Source organism: Urocampus carinirostris, chromosome 16 (genome assembly GCF_059441175.1).
Source record: "Urocampus carinirostris isolate Australia breed hairy pipefish chromosome 16, RoL_Ucar_1.0, whole genome shotgun sequence".
Classification (NCBI taxonomy): Eukaryota; Metazoa; Chordata; class Actinopteri; order Syngnathiformes; family Syngnathidae; genus Urocampus; species Urocampus carinirostris.
The window spans coordinates 19475624-19495706 of record NC_142364.1 but is presented as its reverse complement, the minus strand read 5'-3'; the positions used below and the strand labels follow the sequence as shown (position 1 = coordinate 19495706).

At 40.2% G+C, this 20083-nt stretch overlaps 1 protein-coding gene across 1 annotated transcript; it reads left to right on the top strand.

Moving 5' to 3' along the window:
• The first annotated feature begins 3067 nt into the window (after positions 1 to 3067).
• Positions 3068 to 19225, top strand: atp6v0a2a (ATPase H+ transporting V0 subunit a2a). Its single transcript, XM_088355671.1, has 20 exons — positions 3068 to 3632; positions 5273 to 5351; positions 5426 to 5523; positions 5591 to 5728; positions 7106 to 7203; positions 7266 to 7392; positions 8661 to 8743; positions 8814 to 8907; positions 8981 to 9193; positions 11195 to 11345; positions 12670 to 12809; positions 12869 to 13026; positions 13542 to 13632; positions 13717 to 13835; positions 13921 to 14131; positions 16331 to 16450; positions 16686 to 16802; positions 17866 to 17983; positions 18055 to 18226; positions 18486 to 19225. The coding sequence occupies exons 1-20, from the start codon at positions 3522 to 3524 to the stop codon at positions 18586 to 18588; spliced, it is 2541 nt and encodes an 846-aa protein (XP_088211797.1). The 5' UTR covers positions 3068 to 3521; the 3' UTR covers positions 18589 to 19225.
• The last annotated feature ends 858 nt before the right edge of the window (positions 19226 to 20083 follow it).

The window sequence follows — 20083 nt, the reverse complement described above, 5'->3', positions numbered from 1 at the left end:
TAAATATATGTTCTCCCTTTGTAAATTTTACAAAAGTGTATTTGTATGTTATGTTTTATGTAAAAGTTGTTGTTTTAAAGAGACTGTGTGTATTATTTGATGACCACTGACGTCGATGTATGGTGTAGTGCAGGGGTTATCAACCGAAAATGTTGGAAGGGCCATATTGGACAAAAACAAAAACCATGAAAACATACTGTGAGCTGCAAAATAATTGAAAGGTATTGTCCATCATCTGCTCCACTTATCCTCAGTTGGGTCGCAGGGGTGCTTGAGCCCCTCCCAGCCAGCTGTGGGCAGGGGACACAGAGACAGACAACTTTCTCACTCATTCACACCTAGGGACAATTTGGACTGGCCAATTAACCTGACATGCACTTTTTTGGAATGTGGGAGGAAACCCACACAAGCACGAGGAAAACATGCAAACTCTGCACAAGAAGGCTGGTAACTGGATTTGGACCCATGACCTCAGAGCTGTGCTGCGAATGCGTTAACCACTCAACCGCCTGGCATTAATTCTCTAATCATCTATTCAGCCACATTCAGCGCAAGCTTCCCTCCCAAATTTCAAGTTGGTTTGGCCCACCACCACTCTCCTGTTAAATGAACACAGAACAGCGCAAATGATATGAGGCAGGTACGATGGAGGGCAGAAAGGTGCAAGGTTGAGACAGAAAATCCAGGAAAAGAAAAACGCTTTAAAAGGACTGTTACCATAATTTCACTCCTCTTGCACTTTTTGTCCGTCATCTGTGTGTCCTCAGATGTGTGCTGTGTGTTTGCCGAATTGAGCAGTTCAATGCCTTCACCGGGTAGCTCCTCACACTCAAAATAAACTCGTAGTGTTTGTAATTTCGTCTTTTTTGGGGGGGAAACTGCCCTTTTGGCTCGGCCCACTAAAAAGAGCCCACTCTCGCAGCTCCTAAAAGCCTCTTCAGAGTGTTTCTTTTTTTTCTTTTTCTTCTTTTCATATTTTAAAAATTGTTATATAACATTATGCACAACATTGCTATTGGGGGACAAACAAAGCTAAAAAAATAAAGCTAAAAAATAAAAAAAAGACAATGAAACAACAGAAGAAAAAGTAAAATAAAGGCATAAAAAAGAAGATAAAAAGGAAACAATAATAAAGGAATTAAAAGGATGCAAAAGGCTAGAAGACTCAAAAGAATACAAGGAAAATGGGAAAAAGGAAGGAAAAAATGGAAAAATGCAAGAAAAAAATGAAAGAAAAAGCTTGGGGAAAAAAATTAAAAAGAAGAAAAAAGCAAATCTCTCATGGTATAAGTTCCTCGCAGATTCCTACCATGTCATTGGGCTTATATATAAGTTCCTGTTAAGCTTTTCCTGTACTCAGGTTGCAAGTGAGCAGAGCTTCTCTGCTAAAACTTGTGAAAACTAGGCTAAGACGGCTGGGAAGCTCACTGTCTTCATGGTGATGGACACTGAAAAGGAAATTCTCATCTCATAGACAATGACATTGTTAAAAATACAACTAAAGCGATACTCCAAAAGTTCTATTTTGGAAATACGACAAAAATACTATAGAAATAAAACTACAGTAGTACTTCACTACAGAAATACTACAGATGTATATCAAAAAGTCTACATTGTAAATACTACCAAATACAACATAAATAGTACCAAAATACAACAAAATAATAACAGAGTATTTTTACAAAAACACCGAAATCATAAAAGTACTGTAAGACTACAAAAATACTACAGACAAGCGACAAGAAAGTCTTCTATCGTAAAACAACAAAAATACTACCGAAATACTAAAGATTTACTTCTAAGAAACTACTGCAGAAATAGTACCAAAAATAGAGTAATACTACAAAAAAACTACTGAACTTCAACTGAAATTTGACTACAGGAATACTAAAAAAAAATACTTTTAAAAAAAGTGCAACTATTGTCACACTTGAAAACTAAATATCAAATGAAGTGTTTAAAACAGGGACGGACCTTATATAATTTTTTGCTATAATTGGTATTGTTCCAAAACCAATTTGATGAGAATAGTCTAGTTCAAAAGAACTAAACCATGTCAATGTCTGCATGTATATTTATTCCCAGATGAAAAAATTGGATCTTTTTCCAAGATCGGCCCCTTAGCCAAAACTTTTGAACCCGATGCGGCCCCCGACTCCAAATAGTTGCCCACCCCTGGATTAGAACATGGACTGAGTTCTAGTTGGTATGCTAATGATCATGTAATAAGGGGCCCAAAATCTAATATTGCTTAGGGCCCCATGAAGCCTCAGGTCAGCCCTGACCTATGCACAGTAGGGCTGTGCGCTAACCACCCAGCCTTACTTGTTCACTCTTTTAATCATAAGCCTGTCCTATTTGGATACTTGGTTCCCAAAACGCTTTACGTTTTATTTATAATGTTTTCCTTTATATTTGCTGCTCTTCATCCATATATATGACTCATTGTAATCCCGGGGTTTTGTACGGTGGTTGTGTTGTATACTAAGTTTATCATTGTTTATTTTTGGACTTTCATTTGTCTTTTATACATTTGTCAGAGAAATTAAAAAACAGCATTTTCCATAGTAAAAATGGACAAAGGAGATGATTCAATTGTTTGTTTGTTTGTACATGATTCAAATTGAATCGTTTCTCCGGCGCCGTCACGAATGGCAGCCACTCCAGCAGCTCCCGTGTTATTTTTCGATTGTTCTCAGTTATTTTCGATTGTTCTCAGCTTAGGGATGCTGCTGGAAAAGTGAATTTCCCTTCGGGGATGAATAAAGTATCTATCTATCTATCTATCTATCTATCTATCTATCTATCTATCTATCTAGATACAACTGACAGTGATAGAGCGGATGATTTTGTTGCCAGATTTGTCAACGGAATAGCATTTTGCTTAACGATAGGTACTAAATTAGAACATACAAATATCAAAGTGTGTCGGGTTCATGCAAGTGCTTTTGAATAAGGTTTTAATTGTAATATACGTCGATCTTAATGTGTAAATTATTTTAAATTATATTTTATAGGTTGCGACGAGGTGAGAGTGGGTAGGATACAGCATATTTGGCAACCCATCCCAGGCTCAATCCGTGTCAATTGGCGAGTCGCGACTGAAAGGCCGGAGCTCATTTTGAACCCATGACGTGCTCTTAACCTACTTCGAGCCGCTAGCTCATGCAAAAACGGAATTGTTGTCACTTTGCACCGGTTTCGTTTTTTTTTCATTCGACAGCGCTGCGCATTTCGCTTATTTCGAAGGCTTCGAGTGACAGGTGCAGAAAGGTAGCGAGGATGAAGCCCACCACGGCGCTCAAGGGAAGCTTTTGTCTTCCTTTCCATCCCATTTTGTCTTTTTAACAGTCACCAGATCCGGGAGGCAAAACACGACGGAACCGCCGAGGTTTGCTGCAGCATGAGGATAAAATCGATTCCTAATTAATCCTCGTGCTAATTGGCTAAGGACTTTGACACTGCGTGATGGCCCACGCGTGCTGATGTGAGGTTGTTGTTAAAGGCGCGATCGTTACAAGATGGTGTTTCGCAGCGAGGAGATGTGCTTGGCCCAGTTGTTCCTGCAATCCGGTTCCGAGTACGACTGCATCAGTGAGCTCGGTGAACTGGGCCTGGTCGAGTTTCGAGATGTAAGTACAGTAGTCCTAACAACAGAACGTAGTTTTGGTCATTTCTGCCGGCTTCCTATCGTTTATAGACCGTGCATTCGCTCGGTGGGTTGGGGTTTTTATAAATTAATGCATTTAAAAGAATATTGGTATGAATTTTGGAAAATAATTTGTGTTGTAGACTTACTCTAACTATCAAAGCATCCATTATCTGCACTGCTTATCCTCAGTAGGGTCGCAGGGTTGCTGGAGCCCTTCCCAGCTTTTTTTTCAGGCAGTGGGCCAGCCAGTCGCAGAGACCGACAACTCACTTGTTCATTCAAACCTAGGGACAATTTTGGACCAAGTCAAGTCATGGCACTTAATCACAAGGAGTCTTAAAGAGCCACACAGACCACATATTATTGCAAACTACAGACTATTATTACACCCGCCAATAAACCCGAGATGCATGTTTTGGAATGTGGGAGGGAACCAGAGTGCCCAGAGGAAACTCACACAAGCACGTGGAGAACATGCAAACTCTGCACAAGAAGGGTGGTAACTGGATTTAAACCCATGACCTTATAACTGTGCTGTTAACCACTCGGCTACCATCACGCCCCTTACTCTAACTACAGTATTTGGAACAAAAAATACATGACCTGAAAAGAATTGTAGGCACATGTGTAGTTTTACCAACGGGGGAGGGGACGTGTCCCCACCAATATCAAGCAATATGATCCGTTTTTATTGGGAAGAAATTTGATATAGATGAAAATATATTTACCTATGTACAGTCTCAGTAATTTGAAATCAAAATTGCATTTTCCTTCCCAACAGATTGTTTGGATAAACACTAAACTCTGAAGTATGAAGTAGCTTCACTACACACATTTTCATTTGGCTACTTAAAACCTCAAAATCTTCCTAAGTAAAGCAGAAGACTCTGCAACTTTGTTGATGTCAATGTCATTGTCTATATTCATGAGAATTTCCTTTTCAGTGTTGGTCAGCATGAAGGCCTGCAAAAGGTCCTGAGATAGAGAGCTTCTTAGCCTAGTTTTCACACATTTTAAAGCAGAGAAGCTCCGCTCACATGCAACCTGAGTACAGGAAAGGATCAACAGGAAACTTATCCTTACCTTGTCATTGGGCTGGCATATTTGTGCGGTTATATTGTCAGAGGACCTGCTTTTTTCTTCTTTTTCATTTTTTTTCTTCTTTTATTTTCTTTTGTTTCTTTTTTACCAAGCTTTCATTCTTATTTTTTCTAGCATCCTTTTTTTTCCCCTTGTAGTCGTTTGATTTTTTTGAGCCTTTTAATACTTTTTTCTTTTTTTTTTATTACTTCTCCTTTTTTTCTCTCAAAAATAATTTTGTGCACAATAAAAGCAACAAAAACGATCTGAAGACACCAAAGACACACAGATGACAGGCAAAAGTGCAAGAGGAGTAAAATGAATGATAACATTCCTTCTTTTAACGAGCTTCTATTTCTTTTCCTGGGTTTTCTGGCACCTTTTTGCCCTCCATCGAACCTGACTTGCATCAATCGCGCTACAAACCTAAAACTGCACTTGTGTTATTTGCATATTCCGCTCTAAAATCAATCCATGCTGAGTGTGCTATTCTCTGACCTCATCCCCACTGATCAACCATGTCTTCTGCTCCACATTCAGCTCAATCCAAGTGTCAGCTCTTTCCAGCGGCGCTTCGTCAGCGAGATCAAAAGATGCGAGGAGATGGAGAGGATTCTGGGTAATAGCAGCACCTGAGGGAAATGGTTCATGTCCAAAATATGCGAAACACTTCAGATTGTATGTTGCCACCAGGGTATCTTCTGAGAGAGATCCAAAAAGCTAAGATAGCCATTCCAGAGGAGGATGAGAGTCCGCTTGCGCCTCCTCCAAGACAAGTTCTGGAGATCATGGTAAGAGATGAATGACCGCTGAAATTTTTTCTTGTAAAATTCTTAACAGTTGTCTTGATATTTTCAGGAGCAGCTTCAGAGGCTGGAGATGGAGCTTAGTGAGGTGGCAAAGAACAAAGAAAAGCTGCGCAGGAACCTCCTGGAGCTCATCGAGTACACGCACATGCTAAAGATCACACACAGCTTCATGCACAGCCGCTCCAGAGTCAGTGTCTTGCTACTTGTTTGTGGCCTGAATGTTTTTTACTCTGAATCTATATCGGAGGTGTCCAAACATATTCCCGTAAGGAACTTATTTATTTACATATCATGAGCCCCATTTAGAGGGAGCTGACTACGGGTGCCCAAAAAACCTTGTTAAACGCACGGCAAGGGGAACCTTTTTTTACCCAAAGAGCCATGAAAGAAAACATATTTTGATTTATTTATTTATTTTTAGGAAATAACTACACCATATGATTTAAGACAAAATCAACTGAACCCGGTCTCCAGACAAAAGCTTATTCTTCAGCACACAAATTGTCTCCCTCCAGTATTAAATTAAGAGTGTCGGACTCCTTTTGACTGCCATTTTGTCCTAAATAATGGCTTCAAAACCAGGTGCAAGCAAAGTTATTTTGTAAAAATGTCACAAAATATTGCAAACAAGGATACCAAAGTATTTACTTTCAGTGCAGACGGCGCTGGGCAAGGAGTGCGCGCGCCCTGTGTATAGCTCTGTCCATTCCTACCCCTCACCCAATCAAATTGCTCTTGGTGCTTTCCTTGAGCCCCTTGGTAAAACGTTTGTTTTGGGTTTAAGTTTGTTCTTTGGTTTTTCATCATTGACCGTCTCAACCATGAAGATGGATTGTTTAATGAGATTCCATATAAAGGATTGTTTAGCGATTTACAGCCCCAACAGTGTCTGTTGGTGTGACACCTTGACTAAATTGTAGTTGAAATTGTGTCCCATATATATTTTTGACCATGCCCTTTATCTAGCGGTGCCGTCTTGGCTTCTCATGTGTGACAATCGGCTTCATATGTTAATGTATTAAATGACCGCACAATTTCTATTTTGTCTCCAAGCCAAATGCACTCATGAAAACAGCCATAGGTTCCCGACCCCTGTGCTGGGGGAAAATGAGAAGAAAAGTAGTGCAGTTTTGTCACTTTGAGTCTTCGTAGTTTGTAATTTTGGCACTCGTTTTTAGTTGTACAACACAATACAGCAACATCTAATGGTCAAATAATTCACACTGTCCCTTATAAGGTGTTTTTCTACTTAATGATACAATACATTCAGTGAGTAAACTGTTTTAATGTAGCAGATAAGTAGAATAGTTTAAAAGAATATCCCTCAGTGAAAGAAGATACTACTTTTTACTGCACAATCTTGCTCCATTTTTCTGCAAGAAATTGAGCAATTTCAGTGTTTCCTGCAGGCCTCTAAAATATGCCTAGTGGATCGCAAATGGCCCCTGAGCAGTAGTTTGAACAACATGAATCTATATTGTTCTGTAATCACATCCAACTTTAACTGGCTAGCCTAATAAATAGCCATTGATGAATACAAATGTTGTCCCTTTTTTAAAATCAGCATGAGGCTCTTGGTCCCCAGTATGAAGAATTCCCCACCATGGACACAGATTCGGTGTCAGGCTACACTGGCATGCAGAGACTCGGAGCCAAGCTTGGGTGAGTTTGTTTTTGTGTATATTTTTGACAAGCTTAACTCAATATATGTGTTTTGTTTATAGATTTATATCTGGCCTGATCCAACGGGTCAAAGTGGAGGCCTTTGAGCGCATGTTATGGCGAGTTTGCAAGGGCTACACCATCCTAAGCTACGCTGAAGTGGATGAGAACCTAGCTGACCTCGACACGGTAAGCCAAGGACTAATTACTTTATTTTCCAGAGTGCTTGAAAGCGCACAGATTAGCTTTTATGTATCTTGTGCCAGTTAACAACCAATCATAATTACACGGACACCAGCTTTTTCTGGCCTTTATCTTAATCTAAAAACATAAAAGTTGGGTTTACTAGAAGTGCTAGATTTTACACATGGACAAATAACACATACCAGAAGATTTTCAAATGAATATTTGCCGATTGTGGATATGCAGTTGGATTTTAATTTTAAGTTGTACTATCACAAGTCACCATTAGATGGCACACTTTTCTCAGTTGTGCTCACATTGGGTCTTTTTTGCATTGTACACGAGTAGTCTTCACCAACCTAAATATATTAGTGAATTATATAAAGGAAAAACAAAATACCTCAATAATACGTGGTGCCAAATTCATATTATAACTTTGAATACGTTTAGTTGAAACTAATGTGAAACTGTTAAAACAAAGTTTTTGTTTATCATTAGTTTGTGATATTTTTGGTTTTAAGCAAAGATTCTTAAATGCATAATTGAAAGTTAGTGTATGTTTGATAGCACTTTCTCCAAGACTGCAGCCGTTTAGTAGTCATTGTTACCGACAACATATACTGACACCTAGTACTGTACATTAAATTCCTTCCCTCACAAAGCCCCCCCAAAATTATTCCTAAAACTGACCATTCAAACAATATATTTTAAATTCCAACTTTTCATTTAAAGCCCTAGTGTGTAATACTTGACCACTTGATGGCACTGTTATCTATAGCAAATGAAAACCAGTGCCACAGAGAGCAACAACACGGCAGACAAAATTAGCGGCGACTTAAGGGATTCCACTAATGTAAAAGAAATACAAATTTCTCTTCCTATTCGTGTATTTTTGCCTAGTATTCAAACCAATGGTTTGTTTCTTTTACTGAGTTAGTTATTTTGTACCACTAGGAGACACTAATTATTACACACTGTCCCTTTAAAATGTTATGGAATAATGTTTTTTTTTCCCCCATTTAATTTTAACTATTAATTTCTTATAAAGAGCTCAGAGTCCCTGATCTGTGAATGTTTCTCATAGAATAATTTCCCTCTTTTATTTCATTTTGTGTTCTGTAATTCTGGTCTCCAGCAGACTTAAAATTACTCATCCATGTTGTAATACCAATGAATTTTTGTTGTCTGGATTTGAAACATATACAATTATAAAAATGTGTTCAGTTATTATAATCCACTTTGTAATGGGTAATGATTCCTTTTGGTTCTCGTAGGGTGAGATAAGCAAAAACGTTGTGTTTCTCATCTCCTTCTGGGGCGACCAGATTGGACAAAAGGTTCAAAAAATCTGCGATTGGTAAGTTCCGGATCACACTAACATCCGAGATTTTGGTCACTAATTGGTTCCTCCTCACTGATCTCCTCAGTTACCACTGCCATCTTTATCCTCACCCCGAAAATGATGAAGAGAGGGCGGACATGTTGGACAACTTGCGCACTCGTATCCAGGACCTCAACAATGTAAGGCTGCTTAGACAAGTCCTGATAGTTCAAGATGGAACACAATGAGAAAGAGAAGGTCTTGTTCTTGCAGGTTTTGCATCGTACAGAGGACTACTTGAAGCAGGTTCTGCAGAGAGCTGCCGAGTCGGCGTACGCTTGGGTCGTGCAAGTCAAAAAGATGAAGGCCATTTACCACATCCTCAACCTGTGTAGTTTCGATGTCACCAACAAGTGTTTGATCGCCGAGGTGTGGTGTCCTGTCAGTGACTTGGCCAACCTAAGGGCTGCGCTGGAGGAAGGCTCGGTAAGGACGCTAGACCATCCATCCATTATCTGCACCGCTTATCCTCAGTAGGGTCGCGGGGTGCTGGAGCCCATCTCAGCTACCTTCGGGCAGTGGGCTGGGGACACCCTAAACTGGTTGCCAGCCAGTCAGAAACAACTCACTAAGGACAATTTGAACCGGCCAATTAACCTGACATGCATGTTTTTTGGAATGTGGGAGGAAACCGGAGTGCCCGTAGGAAACCCACGCAAGCACGGGAAGAACATGCAAACTCCACACAGGAAGGTTTGATCTCATGACCTCAGAACTGTGCCGCGGACACACTAACCACTCAGCCCCCATGCTGCCCTACGCTAGATCACAACATTTCTATATTCTAGAGTTTTTTTTTTACTCAATAGACCTTTGTTAGAGCTGAGGTGTTGCTCATATTTCGGTTTGAAAAGGTTAAAATTAGAATTGTCTCCATTGTCATTGATGAATTAATAATAACAAACGTTGTGACCATTGTTAACAACTATATTAGACATGGCACTCTAGGATGAATGGGTAATAAAAGAGAAAAAAAGGAAAAAATTCAGGATGAATTAGCAAATATATTTACAAGTTAGTGCTCCGAGACTTATAATTGCATCACAATAATAGGGCAATGAAAAATGGGTGTAGTTACAATTAACAGCAACATAATTCCCTATAAGTTATAAGATATGAATACCCATTTTCTGTACACAGGCAATATATTTTTTTTCAGTCTTGTGCGTTTATTTAGGGTGGTGATGGCCCTGGAAGAGAAACTGTCTTTGAGCCTGTTAGTCCTTGTTTTAGGGGGACCAGTAGCGCCTACCGAAGGCTAGCAGGTCAAAGATGTGGTGGCCAGGGTGTGAAGAGTCCCTTATAATGTTGTTGGCTCTGCTGCGTTATCACAAGCCGGCAATGTACTCCAGACTGGGCAGAGAGCAGCCAATGATTTTCTGTGCCGTGTTGGCGATACTTTTAAATGCTGGATGAATAATTTCCTTTGACAAAAATTTTACATTACGTTTTCCAAATTAATTTCTATGTTTAGCTGCTAAGACGTATTGTCCTATTTTGGCCTTTCTGATGTTTTGGGTGTTTAATCAAAGACAAATCACTTCCAATGAATTACTAGGAAATTTTTAAAAGTTTCAAAACACAAAGTAGTCATTTTTTTAGTTACGGAAAATTGGAGGGAAAGAATTACTCCACAAAGTTGTATAAAATGTCAATTTGGAGCTCAGGGATACCGGTTATAAAACATATTTATTGATAAACAGTAAACCGGATGGGCAGCACGGCGGCGCAGTGGTTAGCGCGTGTGCGGCACAGTTCTGAAGTTGTGGGAACCTCTTGCATGGGTTCAAATCCAGCTACTGGCCTTACTGTGCGGAGTTTGTATGTTCTCCCCGTGCTTGCGTGGGTTTCCTCCGGGCACTCTGGTTTCCTCCCACATTCCAAAGACATGCATTTCAGGTGAATTGGCCGGTCCAAGTTGTCCCTAGGTGTGACTGAGCGAGTGAGTTGTCTGTCCCCGTGTGCGTCTGCGATTGGCTGGCAACCAGTTCAGGGTGTCCCCTGCCGACTGCCCGGAGATGGTCGGGATGGGCTCCAGCCCCCCGCGACCCTAATAAGGATAAGCGGTACAGCTGATGAGATGAGTAAACCGGATGTTTTATAAATGTTTTTTAGAGTTTAGACACAATAACATGAATAGATTACATTTTTGTGTTGATAATTCGGAACCACCAGGTGACGCTAGAGACCAATTTCTGATTTAACAATTGTCACCAATATCTAGATCTACTATTTTAGGCAGTATTCAGCAAGTTTTTAAGCAGATGCAAATGTGGTCACACATTCCCATTTTAATTAACAAATACTGTATATACAGCGTATATTGTTTTGTTGAAATCAGAACATGGCTTTAATTTTTCGTAAATGCCATTAAAATTCAAAGTACAAGAGCGATAAGTGTAATAATATTTATATTCTTTCCAAAAGCGAAAGGGTGACGCCACTGTTCCGTCATTTGTGAACCGAATCCCGAGCGCCGACACCCCTCCCACTTTGGTACGGACCAACAAGTTCACATGTGGTTTCCAAAGTATCGTGGAGGCCTACGGAGTGGGGGACTATCGTGAGGTGAGCCCAGGTAAGGATTTCAAGGTTTCCTTTTAATACGTTTTTATGATATACAGTGGCCCCTCTACACACGAGCTACTCTAGTTACGAGAAATTTGACATACGAGATGTCTTTCGTGCGAAAATCTTGCCCTTACTTCTCCACCACTACAAATACATCTTAGTGAGCAACAGTCAACTTACTCCCTGGTAAGTGCTCATAATAAACTCCCGTCTTATTTTGTTAATATCCCATTTTTATGTTGAATTACTATTTGAATGTGTTTTTAGTGATCAGGAGATGTGTTTTATGGCAGTGTCTGAAATAACTTCTGCCCGGGCATGCATCTTTTACGTCGGGCGTACAACTTACAAAACGTCTCCGCCCGGGTGGCCGACAACTTTTTCAAGGGGGGAAGAAAAAAATCTTTCTTTTTTTTTTCTTTTTTTTTCCAAAATCAAATCAAATGTTTGCTTTATTCCGATTCTAAAATCTTCGGTCTGGGAATTTCGGTTCGTTTTGCAAATTGCAATCTCGGCAGCCAATCAGCCTGCATCGAATAACTTTGGCTTCCGGACTTTCCTGCGCGTTATAAAGCTGTGCATTTGCATATCATTTTCGAAAGTAGACTCAGAGAGAACACAAGAAAAATGGATAAGTGGTTAGGAATCGAGCCAAAACCTCAGCCCCAGAAGAAAGATTCAAAAGAAGCTAACAAAATTTATGACGCTACAAAACGTAAACGTACATTAAAAGCATCGTGGAAAGAGGAGTTCATGTGGCTTGGAGCAGACAACGCAACGCAAACATTGCATGAATGAAGATGAGTAAATACAGATGGAAAACAGTGATGTCATATGCATACAATGAATGTTCTAAGTAGATTTATAGTAGACTTAATTTAAAAGTGTTGTTCTGTTATATATTCTGATTATCAACCCTTAATACTTTGCAACAACGGGTTTTTTTGCGATTAGTCGTCTTATTGCATTTCAAGTTGGGAAAAATTGGGCAGGCAACTTTATGGCTGGGCAGGCAACCTTTCAGAGTTGTCTGCCCTGGTGTCCGGTAACTTTTCGTCATGAGTTTCAGACACTGGAGACTCGGAACAGATGAATTGGTTTTCAATTATTTGTAATCGTTGGAGATAAGAGAAAATCTAGATATGAGCTCGATCTGGTACCGAATTAATCTAGTATCTAGATGGGCCGCTGTATTTATAAAGTTAAAGTTATTGTATATTTTTCTTCCCCTTGTGCACCAAATTATTTAAGAAGCCCCGAGTAAATTGATATGGTGTATTATGTAGAGCACAAGTAAAAAAAATCTCACTCCACCTCTTCCTTACTCGCAGCGCCCTACACCATCATCACATTCCCCTTCCTGTTTGCCGTCATGTTCGGCGACCTGGGCCACGGCGCAGTGATGTTCTTCTTTGCGCTGTGGATGGTGCTAACAGAAGAAAAGCAGAGGCGGAAACGCTCCAATAATGAGGTGAGTAGTTAAAGCTTTTATGTTTTAGTCAATCCCTACTAAAAGGCGTTGACCCACAGATATGGGCAACCTTCTTCAACGGGCGCTACATCATCCTGATGATGGGGCTGTTCTCCGTCTACACGGGCCTAATTTACAACGACTGCTTCTCGAAATCGCTCAACATATTTGGCTCAGGCTGGAGCGTCAAGGCCATGTTCACCAGTCAACAATGGACGTATGTTTCTCACCGGGGGCAGGGAAATTTCTGTGTAAATGGAACATTGTAGATATGAATGTCAATGGCAGGGAACAGCTTGGCCTTTCACTACCTTACCGACCTTACCGCATTATCTGTTATCTATCTATCTATCTAGCTAGCTAGCTATCTTGGTCATATAACTCAAGAGAGGCGACCGACAGCAAGACAAACACATTAACAAAGAAATAAAAGCGAAAAAATAGCCAAAAAACACACATAAAATGTTTTGGACCATGGCCAACCAATTGCCCAAACACCTAAACAAGTTAGGCACCTCGGCATCTAAGTTGGTCATGCTTTCATCCCTCCAGATGAAACAGGACACAAGAACCACAGGGAAATTCTCGGTTATAAATTGGTTTTAATTTTATCGCTTGAATATGTTTGTTTAATTGTATAGTTTATCATGGTTTTTGTATTGTGTTTTTTGTTTTCCCCATATTTGTGTGTGATTTTGGCCTAATGTTACTGGCCCACTTTTTATATTACAGGAACAAAACTCTTCAAAGCAACACTTTGCTCACACTAGATCCTAACGTTAGCGGAGTGTTCAAGGGCCCGTACCCATTTGGCATCGACCCGGTAGGTAAACTCGTCAAGTTATCACTCGTTTGTTTCAGTGAAACGTTCCGGTTGATTTTATTTGTTTATTTTTTAATCTTTCAGATATGGAGCATGGCAGTGAACCGACTGTCTTTCCTCAATTCATACAAAATGAAGATGTCCGTGGTCATTGGGGTTATCCACATGAGTTTTGGTGTGGTTCTGAGTGTCTTCAATCACTTGTGAGTCATTCAGTTAGATCAACAGTGACTTAAAAAAAGAAGTTGGCTAAAACATCAAAATGTTCTTACTGTTTGTTCTCTTTAGGCACTTCCAGCAGAAGTATGACGTCTATCTACTGTTTCTGCCCGAGTTACTCTTCCTTCTTTGCCTCTTCGGCTACCTGGTCTTCATGATTGTCTACAAGTGGTTGGCCTTTTCGGTCCGGGACTCCAGTCGGGCTCCTAGCATCCTCATCCACTTTATCAACATGTTCGTCATGCAGGGCAAAGATGTCGCTCCTCTGTACCCGGGACAGGTAACTGACTGCACCATGTTGGATTTTCAACCTCATTTGTTTGCCATTTTAACTAGGCCACTGTTTTTTAAAGGAAATGTCTGTAACTTCTAAATATTCTACTTGTTGACTCCATCCCCTGGCTAAAATTATCATCATTGCAGCCTCTGTCAAGATCCTTTTGTTAGGCATGCAAGTGTAAAATTCTTAGACGCGCTCAATTGACCTTTTCCTTTTTCATCTTTTTGGGGGTTTGGGTTGGCATTTTGATTTTATTTGAAATATTCCTTTTCTTACTTTCACCATTTTCATCCTAAAATAAAAGAAGACCGCCAGCTCGTGAGTGAAATCACTCTCCAACCACCCCTGCTTCCTTTTCTCCAGCTTAATGCGCTTCTTGGCCGGTACATGTAGGGTAAAAGTAAGATAAAAGTAGATCGGCGTGGTGGGAAAAAACATATAAAGGCTCTTTGATCTCGGTTGGGTAATGTTAACACATACTTGATAGGGCAATTATTTAATTTTAATCTTTTTAAGGACACTTCAAACTACGCACCCCACCTTTAAAGTCATTATAAAAGACCTTTTTTTAATTAGGCACAGAACATATAGTGTTCCTCATGCAGATATGTTGCAAAATATTATTGTTTCGTTCGTGATGTTCTATTAAACATTATGATGAAATCTGCAGAAATGTAAGGGGTGTAATCACTTTTGTGACATACTGTAACATTGTTTAGATAGCTACCCGTTAGCTTAGGCTTTCAGTTTTGTTTTGTCCAGGTTAGACCCATTAGCAGTCTGCTAGCCTGCCGTGATCAATTGGTATATTTATGACTGCACTCGTGCTTGTTGCCTTACTGTTTTTTTGTTGTTTGCTCCAGGTTATCCTGGCTGCTTACTGCATGCCTTTGGTCAGCTGGCCTCCAATTTTTCTTCTGATCGGTCCCTGTTAGCACTTTTTATCAGCTGGCTAGCCTGCTGTGTCCCGGCTGGTTTAGCCCCTAATAGTGCTCTGTATTATTTTGGCCAGTTCGCCCATTTCGGCTGCTCGCCACTTGTAACGTTGCTGCACCCATCTGCGACGGATCGCCTAGGCATTCTCCACAAAAACTACCAAAACTTTGCTCTAAACACTTAAAACCTCTTCTACTAATTAACAATTAAAACAATATGGTGACTGGCTTGCTAGGGTGCTGGTGTTCTTCACATGACGTCACAGCTCAGGAAGTCAAAGACTGTCTTCAAAATGTATTATCTTGGAACATAATTTGAACATACAAATGAAATGTATATATATTAAGCAAAAGCGTACTATTTTCTCACATTTAGTATGTTTTTATGTTTTCGCGTTTTTTTTGAAGGGGCGTCACTTTTTGCGGGTTTTTTCGGCGGAACGTCAGCGGACGCGGGACAAGGCGGCCGGCTGTATGGGACGGGACGGAGTGGTAGGGGGGTGGGGGGGGCTGGCGGGGGTCAGTTTCAGGCCGCGCGACGGAGCGAGTTCGGCGGACACGGCGCGACGCGAGAAAAGGCGGCGGGCGTGATCGGGCTACCCCCGTAACTGGGGGGAGCCCGCTCGTCCGACGACCCCAGTAGCGCGGCGCGACGACAGGCGGCCGTCCGCGCGCGGCGGGCAAAAGGCAGCGGACGTGCGCGAGACCCCCGTAACTGTGTCGGTGTCGTGCGTATCGCGCCCGAAAGTACCCGCGCCGCGTGTTAGGGGCTCGCTTGCGGGAGCAACCAAACGGCACCCGTGGTGCGGCGCAAGTATGAACCCTGTCGTGAATTTTTTCTCCGATCGTCCCGGGCGGACGTAAAATCACCCAGCTGTACGACTCTTAGCGGTGGATCACTCGGCTCGTGCGTCGATGAAGAACGCAGCTAGATACGAGAAGTAATGTGATTTGCAGCTGCGATTGGCTGGCAACCAGTTCAGGGTGTCCTCTGCCCACTGCCCGGAGATGGCTGGGATGGGCTCCAGCCCCCCCGTGACCCTAATAAGGATAAGCGGTGCAGATGATGAGATGAGTTAAAAAAAAAATTTTTTTTTGAAGGGCCGTCGCTACTTTGCAGATTTTCACTTTTAGCGGGTGGTTTTGGTCCCCATTAATAGGGTCTAAAAAAATAATAATTAAAAAAAAAAAAAAAACAAGGTCCAAGGTTTTACTGTATTATTCTTATATTTGTTTGCATTCAAAATATATTTTTCTTTCCTAGATCGGGCTGCAGATTTTCTTGCTTGCAATTGCCATGCTGTGTGCCCCGATACTGTTGCTAGGAAAACCGCTATTCCTGTACTGGCTGCATCGTGGAGGCAAAGGCCTACGTAGGCGGAGAGTAAGTCACCAAATCGCCAAATTCACAGCAGTAGTTGAGATATATACATTTACCCTTAATTTACAACTTCCTGAGCACCCCTGCAAACATAGACCCTGGAAGACACTGTCAAAATGTACTCAATACATATGTATAGGAATGTATATAGTATGACACCTTGTCACTGCCTCCGACTTTGTTTAAAAGCAGCCAAATTAAAACACAATTATTTTTCCAAATCACCTGCTTGTGTAAGGGCTATGAGAGGGTGAGGCGCGCAAGTGAGGACGACAGTTCAGCAGTTCCAACTTATGATGACGACGAAGAGGAAGGACTTGATGAGATGACCCAGAGGGACCTTCGACCCAGACAGGTGAGAAATACTACTTACAGTTTTGACAAATTAGTGTGCTTCATTGCACTATTTTGAATGATTTTATCAGTGTTCTTACAGCTGCAGTGTAAATGGCTATTTGCACGTTATTTGAGTACAGTTGGATACTAAGGCAAACTATAATAAATGTTCAGCACCCCTTCGAGGATAAACGTTGCAGAAAATAGATGGACGGATGAAATGAAATAATGAGATTTAACATTATTATTTTTATTCTGTCTGTTAAAGCTGTGAGATTCATAAAGATGATCAAGTACATTTACATCCTATATACTTGTGCAGTTACTGACCATTTTTATTATCAAGGGGTTATGATCAACCTTACTTAAAATATTTTGTACGTGTTTTCCAATGTTGGGTGAAAAATATTAAACACCTGTAGTTGTTTTTTGTGTTTTTTTTCCTTTCAATTAACATGTCTGTCTTTTGTGATGAATGTTTTCACTTCAACTCATTAACCCTTATTGAACAAGTTGGTTTCTTTTATAATTCGTGTACTAAGCATTTAGTAATTTAGTTTTTTTTTTTAGTTTTTCCTATATTTTGACTATTAATATTATTTAGTTTGAATATAAAAGGAATTTTCAAAACTGAATTACATGATTAACACAAATCCCATTTACTAAACATTTTGTTAATTGCATTAGATTTACAAATATTTTGACTAATGTAGTTTAAATAATATGTTATTTTCAAGACTGAATTATGTAATTAATAAGAATGCCTTATACTTGTTATACTAAACATCATATTTATTCGTATTCACTCCATTATAATTGAAAAAATTAAAAATATTTGATAACTTTGTTTCCTGAAAATTACAATATACAGTATTGAGTGATTGAGTACCAGTATTAATGTTGCAGAAAGTAAAAATACAGAAAGAAATATAAAATGCCAGATTTTGTTTGCCAAAATTATTGGCGGGAATTGTCTAAATAAGACTAGTATAAGTTCGGTCTCATACATTCCAAAATGAAAGGGGTGAGTTTTGGTATTTGGAAAATCCAATTTGGCCCTCAACCTATCCTTTGTGCTCTAGTTTGACTTTGCTGACGTACTCCTGCACCAGTCCATCCATACCATCGAGTATTGCTTGGGTTGCATCTCCAACACCGCGTCGTATCTGCGACTCTGGGCCCTCAGCTTGGCGCACGCGCGTAAGTGGAGTACAATTAAAACTGAAAAAAGTACTCGCATATAAGGCTGTTTTTATATTGTTTGCTTACAGAGCTATCAGAAGTTCTATGGGACATGGTGATGCGTCTTGGCCTAAGGCTCACAACCAGAGTGGGGGTGGTGTTTTTAGTGCCTGTTTTTGGCGTCTTCGCGCTGCTCACCGTCTCCATCTTGCTGGTCATGGAGGGTTTGTCGGCTTTCCTCCACGCGCTTCGCCTACATTGGTGAGCTCGCGTCATTTCGTACACTACTACATGCTCAAACAAACTGATGTAAATCTAATACCCAGAACATGTAGTGTTTCAGTGCACCATGGGGAAAATGGCTTCTCTGGTGCCATTTAGTTGCTCATTACATTATGTTGCGAACTGGGATTTGATAACCCCTTCATAATAAAACATAGCTAAACATGTGAAATGAAGAAAAGGATTGTATTTTATACAAAGGATAAAAATTACAGCTTTGTGTTATGTTTTTTTTCAGGGTGGAATTTCAGAACAAGTTCTACCACGGGGCTGGTGTCAAATTTATACCCTTCGACTTCTCGCTGCTGCCCTCTGTTTTTGAGCAAGACGGTCTTCTCTGAATCTCTATATAAGGAAGTGGAAGTTTGCCTTTTTAACCGGCAAGAATGCTGCATACACGGGGACATTTCTCACTGTGAAAATGACACCGAACCTTTTGTAGCAACCTTCTCCTCCCCAATGCGATGATTTGCAAAAAAAACTACCTGCGCTGCTGACTGCCTTATTCCTCCACCAAGCTAAACTCACTGGTTTTACATTTGTTAAAGATTTTTAAATCGTTACCGTAAAACTCTCCCTGGCAAACCAATGAGTTCAAAGATAGATTGTGCTGTGTGTGATCTACTCTGAGTTGATTCAGAAAATATACAGCACAAGGTATAGTAACCATTTTCCTGGATTACAACAAAGTGCCATAAATACATTGTTGAAAAGATAGTAAAGAAGCACTTTTCCGATATGATTGTATAAACATGTTCCCTGTTTGATTGTGACGATGCCAAATGCAAACAATGTGATGGCTGTTTGTTATTCATCAAGTTAAATGTAACCTTCCCTGTAATATACAGGAAAACGATGCAACCACTGCTTATTGTATATGTTATGGTTAGCCCTGCTATTTCTTTAACCAGCTGTCCAAAAGTTGATATTTTTGCCAATTTGACGTGTTAAATAAAGCTTTCATAACTGGCAAGCAAATACACTGCTCTGTGAATCATTTTGCATTATCATAGCAGTTTTGGACTTTTTGCGAAATTTCACTTATGTTTCTTATTGATATTGAATATATATTTGTCCATTGCTGCAATGTCATCTGGAAGATGATTACCTCACTTGTTTGGGACCCTTTCTCAAGGTTGCTTGATTTTCCTCATGCTTTTTTTTTTCCTACCCTCAAGCAGGGTTCAGATCAGGGAATGTTGTAATTGTGGCCTGTGCATCCTTTTGAGACTCTGATTAAGGGCTATACAAATAACTTGACTAGTAATAAATGTAATAAAAAATCTTCAGGGGCTCTCACGTGGTTCCTTCGGGCCCTCGTAATTTACTCTTGGTTCACGGTCAATTCCATTTCAAAATTTACGTGAGAAAATGCCTATTTGTCTCAGGTTTTACACATTGTATTGTTCTAAGGAGAAGTATGGTAAGGAAAAAAAAGCCTTTAGAAACTGTCAAATACATATCGTGATTAAACAATGTGATCATTTTTCAATTGACTATCAAATGATTATGACTTAAGATATGAATGACATATTAAGATCATGTTTATACTTATTATTTCAAAGAATGAAAAATAGAATGAGTAGGATGTTAAAATTCAATACACCAAGTACAGTTCATGACGGATCCCTTAACCACCTGGGTCATTGGGGCACCACTTCCAGGCCGTTTTTTGGGAAGAGATTTGCTCTCCCACATGAAACGGATAGTACTTGTTTCCATGGTTACCAGTGGAAGTCTCCTGGCCTGATTCAGATCCTGCACCTTCATCATTTGGTTGCCGAAGGTTTTTTCGGTATAAAGCAGCATCCGGCTCTCAAGACAAGCCAGACCGAA

Coding starts and splice junctions, on each gene's coding strand:
- atp6v0a2a (XM_088355671.1), top strand. CDS start 3,522: ATGGTGTTTCGCAGCGAGGAGATGTGCTTGGCCCAGTTGTTCCTGCAA. Junction 5,524..5,590: donor GACAAGTTCTGGAGATCATG/GTAAGAGATGAA, acceptor TGATATTTTCAG/GAGCAGCTTCAGAGGCTGGA. Junction 13,633..13,716: donor ACCCATTTGGCATCGACCCG/GTAGGTAAACTC, acceptor TTAATCTTTCAG/ATATGGAGCATGGCAGTGAA.